The 13743-nt window shown below is 37.5% G+C and overlaps 1 protein-coding gene across 2 annotated transcripts in view; it reads right to left on the bottom strand.

Annotated features, from left to right (window-relative positions):
- Positions 1-431: 431 nt before the first annotated feature.
- The window catches only part of LOC137267906 (high affinity cGMP-specific 3',5'-cyclic phosphodiesterase 9A-like), a 78683-nt gene continuing 65371 nt past the window's right edge, over positions 432-13743 (bottom strand). The window contains exons 4-13 of one of the 2 annotated variants that reach the window (XM_067802348.1): positions 13026-13128; positions 12162-12304; positions 11287-11428; positions 10645-10740; positions 9533-9655; positions 8502-8662; positions 7761-7863; positions 4998-5102; positions 3442-3588; positions 432-2949 (exon numbers count right to left, since the gene is read on the bottom strand). In XM_067802348.1, the coding sequence (XP_067658449.1) occupies positions 2791-2949; positions 3442-3588; positions 4998-5102; positions 7761-7863; positions 8502-8662; positions 9533-9655; positions 10645-10740; positions 11287-11428; positions 12162-12304; positions 13026-13128 (1282 nt within the window). In that variant the 3' untranslated portion in view covers positions 432-2790. Of the gene's footprint in view, positions 2950-3441; positions 3589-4997; positions 5103-5258; positions 7047-7760; positions 7864-8501; positions 8663-9532; positions 9656-10644; positions 10741-11286; positions 11429-12161; positions 12305-13025; positions 13129-13743 lie in introns of those variants that run through there. The other variant, XM_067802349.1, reaches the window with a different exon arrangement.

Below are 13743 nucleotides of genomic sequence, written 5' to 3'. Positions count from 1 at the left end.
AGTATCTTCTATGGTTGTTTCTGTTCCCTGAACAGAAACAAACATCAAGGGTACATCGACCCCTTGGGCCCCCAACACCTCAAGGTTTATGAAAAATTGTATGAAGCACAAGTATAAATTTTTGTTCGTAGAAATTGCTAGATTTTGCTGACAAGATAACAGATTTAGAGTTATCTCCCTTCCATCAATTTGCTAAACATTAGTAATTTCCGTACATCATGCATGATTCAAAATGTTATTCGAGATAGAGATTTTCTATCACAAAGTAATAAATGAGTTCGGCATTCCAAGCGGCCACATAGAAAATGTTACTCACTTGTAAACTGCACACATTGTAAATAATAGAAGAGCACTCAATCAGAAGACAACATTTGTTTGAGAGGCAAGACAAAAATAGGTGTTTCTAATGTAAAAATATTGGAACTGATGAGTTGGCACACTAGATTTTAATTCCATTACATAAGAAACCAGGGTTCTGTTCAATAAAACCTTCAAGCATTAGTCAGTCCTAAGTCTATGTTAATGTTGGATAGTCACGGTCACCTTAGCGTTACAATTACTTCATTGAACAGACCCCTGATGTAAATTTCCTTATCTTGCAAACTAAACTATACAATAAAATAATTATCAAAAACTAACACAGAAGACAAAAAAATAGGAACAAAAAACATTGCTCACTGTGACATTTGTTAAAAGTTACATGCCAATATCATATGTCTAACACTGACAGGTAAAAAGTATTGCAGAAAGTGGCACTCAGCATACTGACAGTTAATATTTGCATAACAAAAATAGCAGAAAAATGTGTTATAATATTACTACTCAGTATCTCATAAAGATTTGGAAAGAATGTAATTAGTTGGCTTCATCTATGGATCCACAGGTTCAAAAACCCATTACTGAAATGTGTCCTTTCACTAGGTGTGTCCCTTTGTTTCTGTGGGAGGAAAAAACTGCCAAAGCATACCCAAAGTAACATCTTGCAATCTAAACAAAAAAACAACTTTCATTTGTGTATAAATTACTTCAGATGACAGTCATGGGAGAAAGCTGAATGAGTTTGAGTCATTTTTCTGCCTTACAATATGTTAAACAAAATCTGAATTCCATGTGCAAAACAACATATCTAGCTCATAATATCAACTGAGAACTATTTCATTGATCTCAACAAGTTACACCATATTCCTTTCCAGCAAACAGTCAAACAACAGAATGAAACACAACCAAAAAGACGCAAAAGGAAAATGCCCAGATTAAATTGACATTAAATTTCTATAAAAGCACCAATTATAATAGTGAGAAAAACACAAACTAATGGACACTAAAAGGTAATTTCTTACAATTTAAAAAAGAGCAATATGCTAATCTAAAAAACAAGAATACTGCCTCACTTTCTTTGTATCTTTGTTCATGAGAAATTTTGTAATTTTCACAAGTAAATTTAAATCCGATTTTATTACAAAACATTGTATGACTGTGAATCTGCCTGACTGCTATATGTTTATAAGGTTATATGCCAGCTTCAGCAATATTCCAGCAATATCACAGCGGGGAACACCAGAAATGGGCACCACACATTGTTCCCATGTAGGATATTGAGCCCGCATCTTCAGTGTGATGGCAAACACGTTAACCACTAGGCTTCCCCTATTGCCTCCAATGCTATTTAACATGTACCCCCCATGCTACTGAACATGTACAAGTTACATATTCACAATGATTACTTCAAGGGGAGCTGGTTTTAGTTCATTCAACATGCACTTGATAGGATAAATTCCTCTGTTATGTCCACACTAATATCATAGAAGTTTATCATGAAAGAAACAGAATCAGACAATGACGAACCTCTCCAAATAATAAAATATACAAAGTTCTTTGTCAAAGTAACCAAAATCCCTGAATATGCAGAAAAACTTAAAATGAGTCACTGAATCCATATGAAGAGATAAAACTGTAACTTTGCTTCAAGGAAACATTATCTGTAATGGCGAACCAGATTCCAGACAGCATGCACACTTGACAACTTCTATCACAAATTTGTAAATATCACACGCTGACACGTGACTTGAAGGCGAAACACTGAATCAACAACACATGGCAGCTTGAGTCACGTGAACACAGATTAGAACATAACCCTGCTGAGTTTCTCCCCAATATTGACTCCACGTTTCAACACAAGCAGACATGTCAGCTGTCAAAATCCTCTGGAAGAATTTTCTGTTCAAAATTCCATCTTCACCACAGAGATGTCATCAAACTGATCTTGAATCACATTCAACTGTTTGCACCAGTTTTAATATTCATAACAAGCTATATTGTCTACTGAGGATCTCTAAAACATATATATATATGTATATACACACCCACGCACATATATATATATATATATATACCTACGTCTGTCATTGGGCGCACAACATAATTCTTAAAAATAACTCATTTTGAACTTTAACTTAATCCACAAAAGAGCTATTTTCATCCTCAGAATATGTTTTTCGTTGGAAGTCATAAAATGACGTAGCTCAGAGAATTGCAACTTGCACATTGTTTTCCGAATGTTTGATCCTTACGATCACCATCTGTCAATGGTAGAAACCTTGAAAGGAAACATTAGGTTCCTCTCATTGCAATCCTTCAATGGCTGTAATCTTTTCCATTTCAACACTTGGTCCAATATTTGCAGCACCTTAAAAGTGTGGAGTTTTGTCCATTGAAATTTTGAAATGGGAGTTACCTCCCTTCCCCTGCATCTGCTTCTGGTCTTGTATTTCATCTTAATTTAGTTGGGTACTATGTTTGCACCTTCCCTTGACTGACTTGAGCAGGTGTGATGCCATTTTGTTTTGTTAGTCCATGAGTGCTCTCCTTCTTTTTCTTTTCTTCTTCCAATGCCTTCTGCATCTCTGTGTAGTACTCCAGCGCTTTCCGCACTGGCTCAATGATTTCTGGCTGCAAGTGGAATGTGATATGTTGGTAAGTATTTTAATTTGTGAATATGAAATGCCATTTTGAATATGGTCAAATGTAAAATAGTACATTACACTGTCTCACTAAAGTACAGATTAAAATATTGAGGCAGATTTAAATGCTGACAACTGGAATACTGCCCTTGAATCAACATCTTGGTAGAACTAAGTTGGCCTCTGAATAAAACTGATTTGCTCCAGAAAAACTGCCATGATGAATTCATGCATGAGATTTATTTTGCTCAACCTTTCCGAGAGAAAACTGTCTCTAAACACAGAAAATATTCTGAGTCCCCAATGGCAAAAATATCAAAATATTTAGGGCAAGTATGAGGCCAAATATCATAAGATATTTACGGTAAATGTCGATCTAAACACACTCCTTTTTTCCCCCAGGTAAAAATTCATCCTCAACAACTATTCACCAAGAATAAAGTGACCCGAAGGATTTTTATTTTAGATTTAAGACTGTTACCTCTACTTTGGGGAAGAGACTCCCAAGAGCTTCAAACAATGGCAGCAAAACAAACTTGATAAAACCAACTTGAGACGATGGCTTTGTGACCTTGTCACGATCCATGAAGGGCGCAACAGGTAGCCCCTCTAACTTTTCAAGGTCACTCTGAAATTATGAAAAAAAAATACCTATTATTGGCACTAATATGATTGAATGAGATTAAATCTTTTTGTGCACAATTGTTTTACTTTTCAGATCACAAAGGAGCAACTCAAAACTTTAATGTCAGGTAAAAAAAGTATATTCACATTTTTTCAGTGTAGGTAAAGTTACAGTATTATTCATTACACTCCTACTCTGAGTCTAACAAACACTAGTATGAGGTCGCATCAGATTACCTTGGAGACTGACCAATCACAACACAGCTTACCAGATCATGAAAGTGGACATTTGCACATACCTTTCGAACTTCTACCCTCGAAGAGGTTTGTACTTGAACTATTCCAAATACTATTTTCCCTACAATCACTGCTGGATGATGCAACACTTTTCTAACTGGAATAATTCCATTGTTTGTATATTTTCTCATTAACTTTTGGGAATCATCCATGATCCTTCAACTTACATTAACTTCGAGTTTCACTTCCTGGCATTTCAGCACATTGGAATGTCAACACCACTCTTTAACAAATAGAAACATGACTCTGCACTATAGGATTTGCTAATCAATTTAGTAGAAACAATGTAAAACTGTGTACAGTGTAGTCTATTTTGTTTTTATTGGTTTGACTTCAGTGAAATGGTCATGCAGATTTCATTCATGGCCTGTAGATTTCAAAGCCTGCAGGTGGCAGCCGGCCCTGATGGCCAACTGACAAAATATAGTATTGCAAACACTGATGGTAACCATGTCAACAGAAACTCGACCGTGTATGTACAGCAGATCAAGTTTCCATGTTTTCGTTTGTTGAGAGAACATTTTTTCAGGAAGTCTCGCTGAACTCAAGCAGTGGCCATTGTCTGAACGGTTAAATCCGTTCAGCCATCTTGCATTTGATTGGACCGTCATAGATCTCTTAATGGTTACCTGATGTGACCTCCTACTAGTGTTAGTATAAGAGTGTAACAACTAACACTGATACTAAGTTTACTTAGACTGATGGTTTTTAAGGTTCAACTCGGTGCCAATTGCTAGTGAGTTGCATGGGAAATGTCACGAACACAAAATAATATAAAACAGACAGTTCATGCCAGATGAGAAGAGTGCTGCTGTTGGTCCTCACACTTTGTTGTGCTGGGCCTAGATTTTCGAAAATCTCTTAGTGCTACGATAATCATAAGTGCCATACATTAACATTAACTTCAGACTATCTTAGTGCTGAAAGAGCTTTGAAAGTCTAGGCCCAGGCCTTCCAAACATAAATCACATTACAATTGGGTTTTAAACTAAAGGAAGATTCAGGTTTTTATCTGATATGATTTCTTAACTTCTCCAAACATCCAAGCAAATAAAGAAACACATCTTTTAATGATTTCCTAATTTTTAATATGATCATCAAAACTCATAAATTTACCTGGTTGAAAAATTCTTGTAATAAACAATCCAACCATGGCTCGGCAACCTCCATGGGTCTAACTTCATTTGAAATGTCTGCCACTTTTATTAATATCATCAACAGCTGAGAGGTAAGGGAAAAAACAGAAAAATAAATAAAGCAAGTGAGAACAGAAAACAGGAAAAATGGACAGATACTGCCACCAATACTGCCTCGAGAACCATTAACCCTGGAGTTCAAAATTCCTTTTACATTTTGCAATTTTTTATGGCATTCTTATTTTTAGGTAATAATAATTCAGGAATTAGAATAGATAGACCCAAAAGTGTCAAGCTGGCAAGCTATAAAATGAGTGAAAGAGTTTTATGCCACTTTTAGTTATCTCCATTCTGGAACACTAGAAATGGTCTCCACACTTTGAACCCATGTGGAAATCAAGCCCAGGTCTTCAGCATGATGAGTGAACGCTTTTGACACTTTGCTACCCTACCCAACCCCCAAGCTGCAGAATGGGTACCAGGCAGGACATGAGTTTGATACAAGGGTCAAGTTTCACCAAGCCAAGGATTTACAGGCAAAATGTGTGAAGTTATTTTTGGTGTCCAATTTAGTTATATTTCTGCCAAAATAAGGAAGACCTTAAAAACAACCCTTTGAACTCAAAATATAATGGCTCTTTTGGCTAATATTCACTGCACACAAAAAATATAAATCAGAGCATCACGTGGAACATGTAAGAATATCATGCATATGGTGAAATAAAACACAAATACACAAGACCAGACAAATTTCAATTTTCATTTTAGTTACAAGTCACGACCAAACATTGGGAGGGTGAAACTGTATTAAATGCTGTCAAAGGAAGTTATTCTGTAATAAGCATGTTTGCAATTCAAAGTGTAATATCAAAGGAAAGAAATTTAAATTGGTCTGGTCAAACAAGGAAAGGAAAATAATTGACAGTTTGAACTGATATCAGATCCGTAACTGTAATCTTGGTCCATCTCTCTACTGAACTGTCTTGTTGATCCCAAAGACCCTAAATCACGTATTTTCCAATCTTCCCAGCCATGAACTACAATATTTGGTTGCTGGACTTTTGCTAACCAGTGCACTCAGTAATATTCCAGCTGTATGGTGGCAGTCTGTAAAGAATTGCATCTGGACTAGACCATCCAGTGATCAACAGTTTGGGTATCAATCTACACAAAAGAGACATGCTGATGTGTGTCAACCAAGTCAGCAAGTCTGACCACCCGATCCTGTAAGCTGCCTCTTACAACAAGCATGGGGTACTGAAGACCTATTCTAACCCAGATGTCTATAAAACTGTAGCCTAAAATAAAACAAAATTCTCCCAAGGTTCAGGTTCATAATTTCCCATGTGACTGATCTTCACTGGCTGGGCAACCAATGGCTGACATAACATAACATACAATAACATGCAATCCACCCAGTCCCATATTTAAACCAACCCATGAAGGCCTGATTTAAATACTGACTTCAGTAACCCATGTGTGTTGTTAAGAGACGACTAACATGATTAGGTGGTAAGACTCACTAACTTGGTTGACACAAGTTAATGACAGTTGCGCAGACCAATGCTCCGTCTGCTGATCACTGGATTGTCTGGTCCATACTGGATTATAACAGATAACATGTAGCTGTAATGTTGCCTAGTGTGGCGAAAAACTAACCTCAGTCACTCACCAATAATCAAACCACCCAATCCTTGCTCGTGCTTTTACATGTAAGGAAATACTGGTGATACTGCCCCTGTATCCCTACTGAGCCCGAATCTAGTGTACCCAGTTAAACAGTTCCACTTGACAATCATTTCCACAATTTCCTCATTGTAGATGCATACAAATGTCATGCAAAGAATAAAATGAAATCAGCTGCACCACTTTGGAAGCTGAAAGGGACAAAACTAAAACACTGAGTCTGTGACAGTCTGCAAACCTGATTAAAGAATTCTTGCAGTAAACAATCAACCCATGGTGCTGCAACATCTAGAGGTCGAGCTTCGTTAGAAATGTCCGATACTTTCATTAGTATCATCATCAGCTGAGAGAGGAGCACACAAATCAATTTTACAAAACATGATATTTCTAACAGTATTCATACAGATAAAAAATACTGTCTCTCAGGCAAGTATGTACAATATGCAAAAAGAGCAATACTCTTTTATATTGTTTAAAATATGAAGAAAATGAACAGTGATGAAAAATACAAAAATAAATTCAAATGACAATGACAAGTAAAGGAGAAAAATAACTATAAGTTAATTCATTTTTTTAAATATCATAAATATTTTAGAACCTAAAATCTGACTACAAAAATGATTTCATTTTGTGAGCATATGGACTGCCTGAGAAGCAATGTTTCTTATCCCCAACAACCACACCTGCTATTATGAAGACATACTGTTGACCTGTCGATAAATATAGTCTGGTAATCTTCTCCATCAATAAAGCCATGAATAAGTTTGTTAACCATAGCAATCCCTTGCTAAGTCACAGAACATCTGTTTAAAAAAAATCAGAAATTTGCAGAAGCTGGTACCCCACAGCTTAGAAAACACTGTGATCATCCTCAAAACAAATATTTCAGTTTCAGCTTATCAGAAATACAGAACGTTTCAAACAATCATGACTAATAAACAAAATTATTAAAAATCCACCTTGTTCACACACTATATTTTGATGGTTTTCACTTATTTATTATAAAAAAATATATTTTTTTCCTTTTTAAAGATATATTTTCCTGTTTCATACATACCACAGATCTATGTTCTTTGTCCTTAAAGTCAAACGTAGGCACAATCGATTTGAACGAGTGTAGAATCTCATTGTGTTTTGCCATGTCTGTTGCTAGAATACACCTGGAACACAAAACAGTGTTTCCATGGAAACATTCTTCACTTACAAGATCAACAAAACAAGCAAAACGATATGATTTTCAAATCTTGTGAGCCCTGTTGTCTACATTTAAATCATGAAAAACTGAAGAACAGTAGTACGTATATGTACATGGAGATAGGAAACTACCTGGGAATGGATGGATCAGTCAGCAAGCTGTTTGTTAGGTATGTTGTTTCTTGGAAACCTCACCCATCTTGGATATAACAAATGTAACGCTGCAGCATCTTTATCTTCAACATATGACTGAGTTTAGTTTTAGCAATATTCCAGCAACATCATGGTGGACACACCAACAATTTTACTGTAAGATAACTACAATTCATGGTTGAATTGTCACAGCTGATTGCACAGATTCAACAGGGACAGAGCATACATACTGTCAGCAACATTGTCACTAGGGGTGATTTGTCTGCTTGAACTAGCTCAATGGGGTAGACTAATGGATAAAGTGAAGACCCATGTTCAATTCCCCACATCCGTAAGATTTCTGGTGTTCCCCACTATGATATTGCTAGATTATTACTCAAAGGGACGTTTAACCAAAGTCATTCACTCACTATGTGAACTACATCAAAGGGAGACAACTGTGACTACGTACTTAATCATACCCTCTCGTACCCTGCGGTACTCATCTCGGTGAAGATTACGTAGAATGTTACACTGTTTCTTCTCCAATATTTTAAATGCTTCTGCGCAGTGATGGTTCTCCAAAGGAGAGATGTCATTGTACCGAAGTGCCAACTCTGTACGAGCATTTATCTGAAAACAAAAAAATCACTGATCACAAAAGAGAAAAATCAGCCAGCAAATCTATTGAATATACTTAAAGCATGATTATAATTACAGTTAAGCATCTTCGATGAAGGTCTTTAATTGAAACCACAGGCAATAAAAGATCCCTAAATGACTGTACAGAATGAAACACACATTCCATCTTGAAGTGGCTGTCACAGTTGGACAATAAATGAAATTCCTTATTAGCTCAACATAAAAGTAAAATTCTATAACACTTGCAGTTTCAGCTGCTATACAATGCTTGTCTAATATCTTGAATCCCAAACAAATGGTAACGAACACTTCTGTATATAGTTTCAATTACCAAATTTTCGGGATATCACTTTGATTCAAAGCTCGTGATAATTGTTTAGTTACTTTGTATCTACACATTTTTCTTGGTTGATTCGAATTTTTCTGAGTCCTACAACTCCGGAAGTTTCAGTACAGACTTTGCTTGCAGTAGCCCTTTGCTGGTCAAGAACAGGATCAGGTGGTCAATATGCATGCTGTCAATCACTTGATTTTCTGGTCCAAACTTGTTTACTTACAGACCACCGACGTATGGCTAGAATACTGCTGAGTGCAGAATCAAATAACAAACAAACATCATGGCACTCAACAAGTTTCACATGTTACGCCATACAGACCTAGAAATAATAACAAGAAAATGCATGTTAGCCTTTACAGCAAGCCGAGATTTCTTCAGCTTCATGTTTTTCCAAAAATGATGAACAGTTTTCCATGTTCACATGCATTTCTATTGCATGTTAAAAGACAATGAAAAACCCACATGATAAAGATGATCATTTCAGAAAGTAAATGTTAGTGTCGATATGCAATTTATTCACCTACCTGATACGCATTGTTATAGCCCGGGTGGTCAAGGTCATGACAGATGGCGGATGTGATGAGTGTGAGTATGTCAACATCGTCTAACATGGACGGCAGATCAATGAGCCATGTAAGGCCATACATCTGAAATACCAAACAGTGTTGGGTCATACACTCAACTTAAGCATAGATCAAGCCAGTCCTGAAACACAGATCAGTGTTGGCACACACACTCAGATGAAACATAACTAAAAGCAGTCCTGAAACACAGTGAGTAAGTGAGTGGGCGAGTGAGTGGGTTTAGTTTTACGCTGCTGCTATATTCCATGGACCAGACAATCCAGTAATCAACAGCATGAGCATCGATCTGCGCAATCAGATGACAGATGTGTCAACCAAGTCAGCGAGCCTGACCACCCGATCCCGTTAGTCACCTCTTACTACAAGCATAGTCGCCTTTTATGGCAAGCATGCATATGGGTTGCTTAAGGCTTATTCTACCCCTACATTCACAGGGCCCCTGAAACACAGAACAGTGTTGGGTCACACACTCAGCTGAAATATAACTCAAACCAGTGTTGGGTCACACACTCAGCTGAAATAAAATACCAGCGCCTTGAGCAAGCAATAGTTGCATGGTTATGTTCTCTATATAAATATCCTATAATAAAAATAAATATAAAATAAAAATATAACTCAAGCCTCTCCTGAAACACAGAACAGTTATGGATCCAGCACTCAGCTGAAATTCAACTCAAGCTAGTCCTTTTTGTTGCCAGTCCCAGTCTTTATTGTGTTTAACCACAAGGCTATTTTGACTGCCCCTCTGTCAGTATGGGACTTATGTTAGCAATACTGAAGCAATATCATGGTGGGTACACCAGAAATATGCTTCATACACTGAACCGGAATCAAGACTCAAACCTGGGGCTTAGTTTCATGACAAGCAAATGCTTCAACCACTTGTAAATAATAGTCTTGACCAGACAATCCATTGATCAACAGCAGGAGCATTGATCCGTGCAAGAGGAAATTGATGACATGTTAGTCGCCTCTTACAACAAGCATGTGATACTGAAGGCCAATATTCTAAGCCAGGCCTTCACATATACCTTTTATCAGTCTCAGCTTACCATTTGTGCAACCATGAAACAATGCTTGAAGTTGTGGAAAGGCACTTGATTGTAGTTCTTGTAGATCTCGTACAACCACTGATGTAATACAGGCATCTGTAACAGGCAATATGTCATGTAACATGCATCTGTAACATACCATCACATCATGTAACATGTACCAGGAACCTACAGATAATATTAAATGAAGTCAAGATTATGGAAATACTATTAAACCATCATATGTACAAAGCAAATAGCATGTGCCATGTCATAGTGTACCATCATGATCAAGTTTGTTTCTGTTTGTTTGTTGTTTAATGCCTCACTCAGCAATATAGCAGAGGACTGTAAATAATCCAATCTGGACCACACAATCCAGTGATCAACAGCATGACCATCAATCTACGCAACTGGGATTCAATGCCATGTGTCAAGCAAGTCAGCGAGCCGGACCACCCAATTATAGTCGCCTCATAAGACAAGACAAATTCTTGCTCGTGTCCTCACAGGTTCCAAAGAACAAAAACAGGTACACATACTACAACAATCTGAAAAAAAGCAAGCCTGGTAAACAAGAGCGTTCGTATGCCCTACTTATGCTAACATTGGTTAAAAATTCTGCACTATAGAAAACTGTGATGATAACTATGGATGACTTACTTCAATATTGAACTTTGTGACAAAGCCGAGATCTATGTACATTTGGCGAAGAAGGATGAGCATTTCAGAATCATCCCACTGCCAGTTGTCAAACGTAGGCTTCCGTAAATAGTCACGGACTTCATCTGTCATCTGCACTTGACTGCAAAATAACATTCAAAGTCAAAACATTTCTTTTCATGTACTTTTCAATGACTTATTCAAACCCATAATTATTTCAAAGACAAAGAAAATTTGCAAGAATTTGACCTTCATCACTAATCATGCCGGACGGCGAGGTATTACTGACTTCTTATGTTTATTGTTTTCCTTGTGTTGTTTTGCCTGTTTTTAAACTGGACAAGACAAACTAGTGGTCGACATCATGAGCATCGATGTACACTACTGGGATACATTAACCTGCTGACCACTCGGACCTATAAGTCATCTGTTGCGAAAAGCATGGGTTCTGAACACAAATAATATCTCAATCTACATGGCATGTGTGATGCAATTGGCTTACAGGATCACAAACATCCATTTACTCATGTAACAAAAACAATTTACTCTGACATGAGCACAAGCAACAAATTCTTCATCACGTCATGATACTTTATGTCTCCATCACCCATGAAGATCCAGGTTAGAATATTGGCCGTCAGTAACCCATGCTTGTCATAAGCAGTGACTAACAGGGTCAGGTGGTCAGACTCGCAAATTTGCATGTTGATGCTCATGCTGTTGATCAATGGACTGTCTGGTCCAGACTTGATTATTTACAGACTGCTCCCATGTAGATGGAATATTGACAAGTGTGGCATAAAACTACCCACCTACTAATCATGAAAGCGATACACATTCACATAATTATTTTGCTGGTTAAAAGAAATACTAACCTCATTTTCATAAACTTTTCAAAAACCCGTCGGTTATGCTGCTCACTCTTTTTGAGAGATTTCTGTTTGTCCCAAAATGGTTGTAAAGATGTTCCACTTGAGATATCCTTGAACAGACCTAACCAGCTTAAATGTTCAACACCCTGAAACAAGAATGGCAGTGAAACTAAAGTTTCCATACCACAGAGAACATCCTTCCCTATACAGCCCTGGTACATGCATCTGTATTCCCTTCATACCATATTTTGCAGTCAGTGGGGTACCTGACAGGTTAAAGTGTCACCACATCACGCTGATGACTTGACTTCCATTCCCCCCTGGGGGACAATGATTAAAGCCCATTTCTGGTGTCCCCTGTCTGGAGACTGCTGGAATATTGCTAAAAGCATCATAAAACTAAAAACACTAGCACTTGCTCTAATATTTTCAGTAAACTCCATTGGCCCAGTGCCGAAAGGGGATCTATTCACATCAAGGTTTCTGTTCAAGTTTGAGTGTTATGGTCATCTAAGCATGTCTTTGATTGACATGAACAAGCTGGTATGGTGAACAAGGGAATAGCTTCTGGATATGCAACTTCTCTATTTATACCATATGCAATGTTTCAGTGTAAATAGTAACACTGTTATCAAGCATCACTTTGCGGATATACACACAGTAATCAAGATTAGACGTGCCACGATATCAATACAGAAACACATGTTGGGAGCATGCTACAAAGCCATGTTGGGATGCAACCTGACCTTGACCCTCATAGAAAAACACATTCATCTCAGGGCTACCAAACCACCTTGATGAAGTTAACAGGAATTGTAACACAGTGGGACACTTCTGATCTAACAGACATTGTATTTCTACACATACCTCCAGTTTTTCCTTAAAGTCTTCTACTTTCTCCTTCATGTCGTGGACAATGGAAGGGATGTCACCATTGTCCACAAACACCCGCTTCTCTAGTCTCTGTAACCTGGAAACAAACACATCCGTGCATGAGTGACACACCTTCATTACATCTGTGTATACCTGACTGACCATCATTTTTCCTTCAGGAATATTTCCTATTTTCAATCTTTTCAGACAGTCCTACCTCACACATGTTCGCTTTAGCTTGAACCTGTGAATAATAGAGCTTGAATTGGTCTTCAGCATCCCATGCTTTCTGTAAGCAGCATCAAATCTTGTAAGCGTAATGGAATCAGTGATCAGACTTGCTGACTTGATTGACTTGATTGGAAAAATCAATGCTCATGATGTCAGTCACTGGATTGTCTGGCCCAGATTCAATTATTTGAAGACCACCAACACAGACATGGAAAACTGCTAGGCAACAAGCACAAATACAGCTGTGAATAATACACAACACATGCATTTGAAGAGACTGTAAAATCTCCCCATTAAGCTGATAGTGTTACCAACATTGACAATAGAACTTCACATACTCCATCACATTCACAAAGTCTGTGTATCAAAATACACTACAACAGGTAATGCTTCCTCTCTATTAGATTAACATACCATCGCGTTTCTTAGACTAAGCCACGCCCTTTCATCAGATCTGGCATGGAGTCCTATCTCTGAGAGA

This window comes from Haliotis asinina, chromosome 16 (assembly GCF_037392515.1).
Source record: "Haliotis asinina isolate JCU_RB_2024 chromosome 16, JCU_Hal_asi_v2, whole genome shotgun sequence".
Classification (NCBI taxonomy): Eukaryota; Metazoa; Mollusca; class Gastropoda; order Lepetellida; family Haliotidae; genus Haliotis; species Haliotis asinina.
Note: the sequence above shows the minus strand (reverse complement) of the source record. Positions and strands in the feature narration are given on the sequence as shown.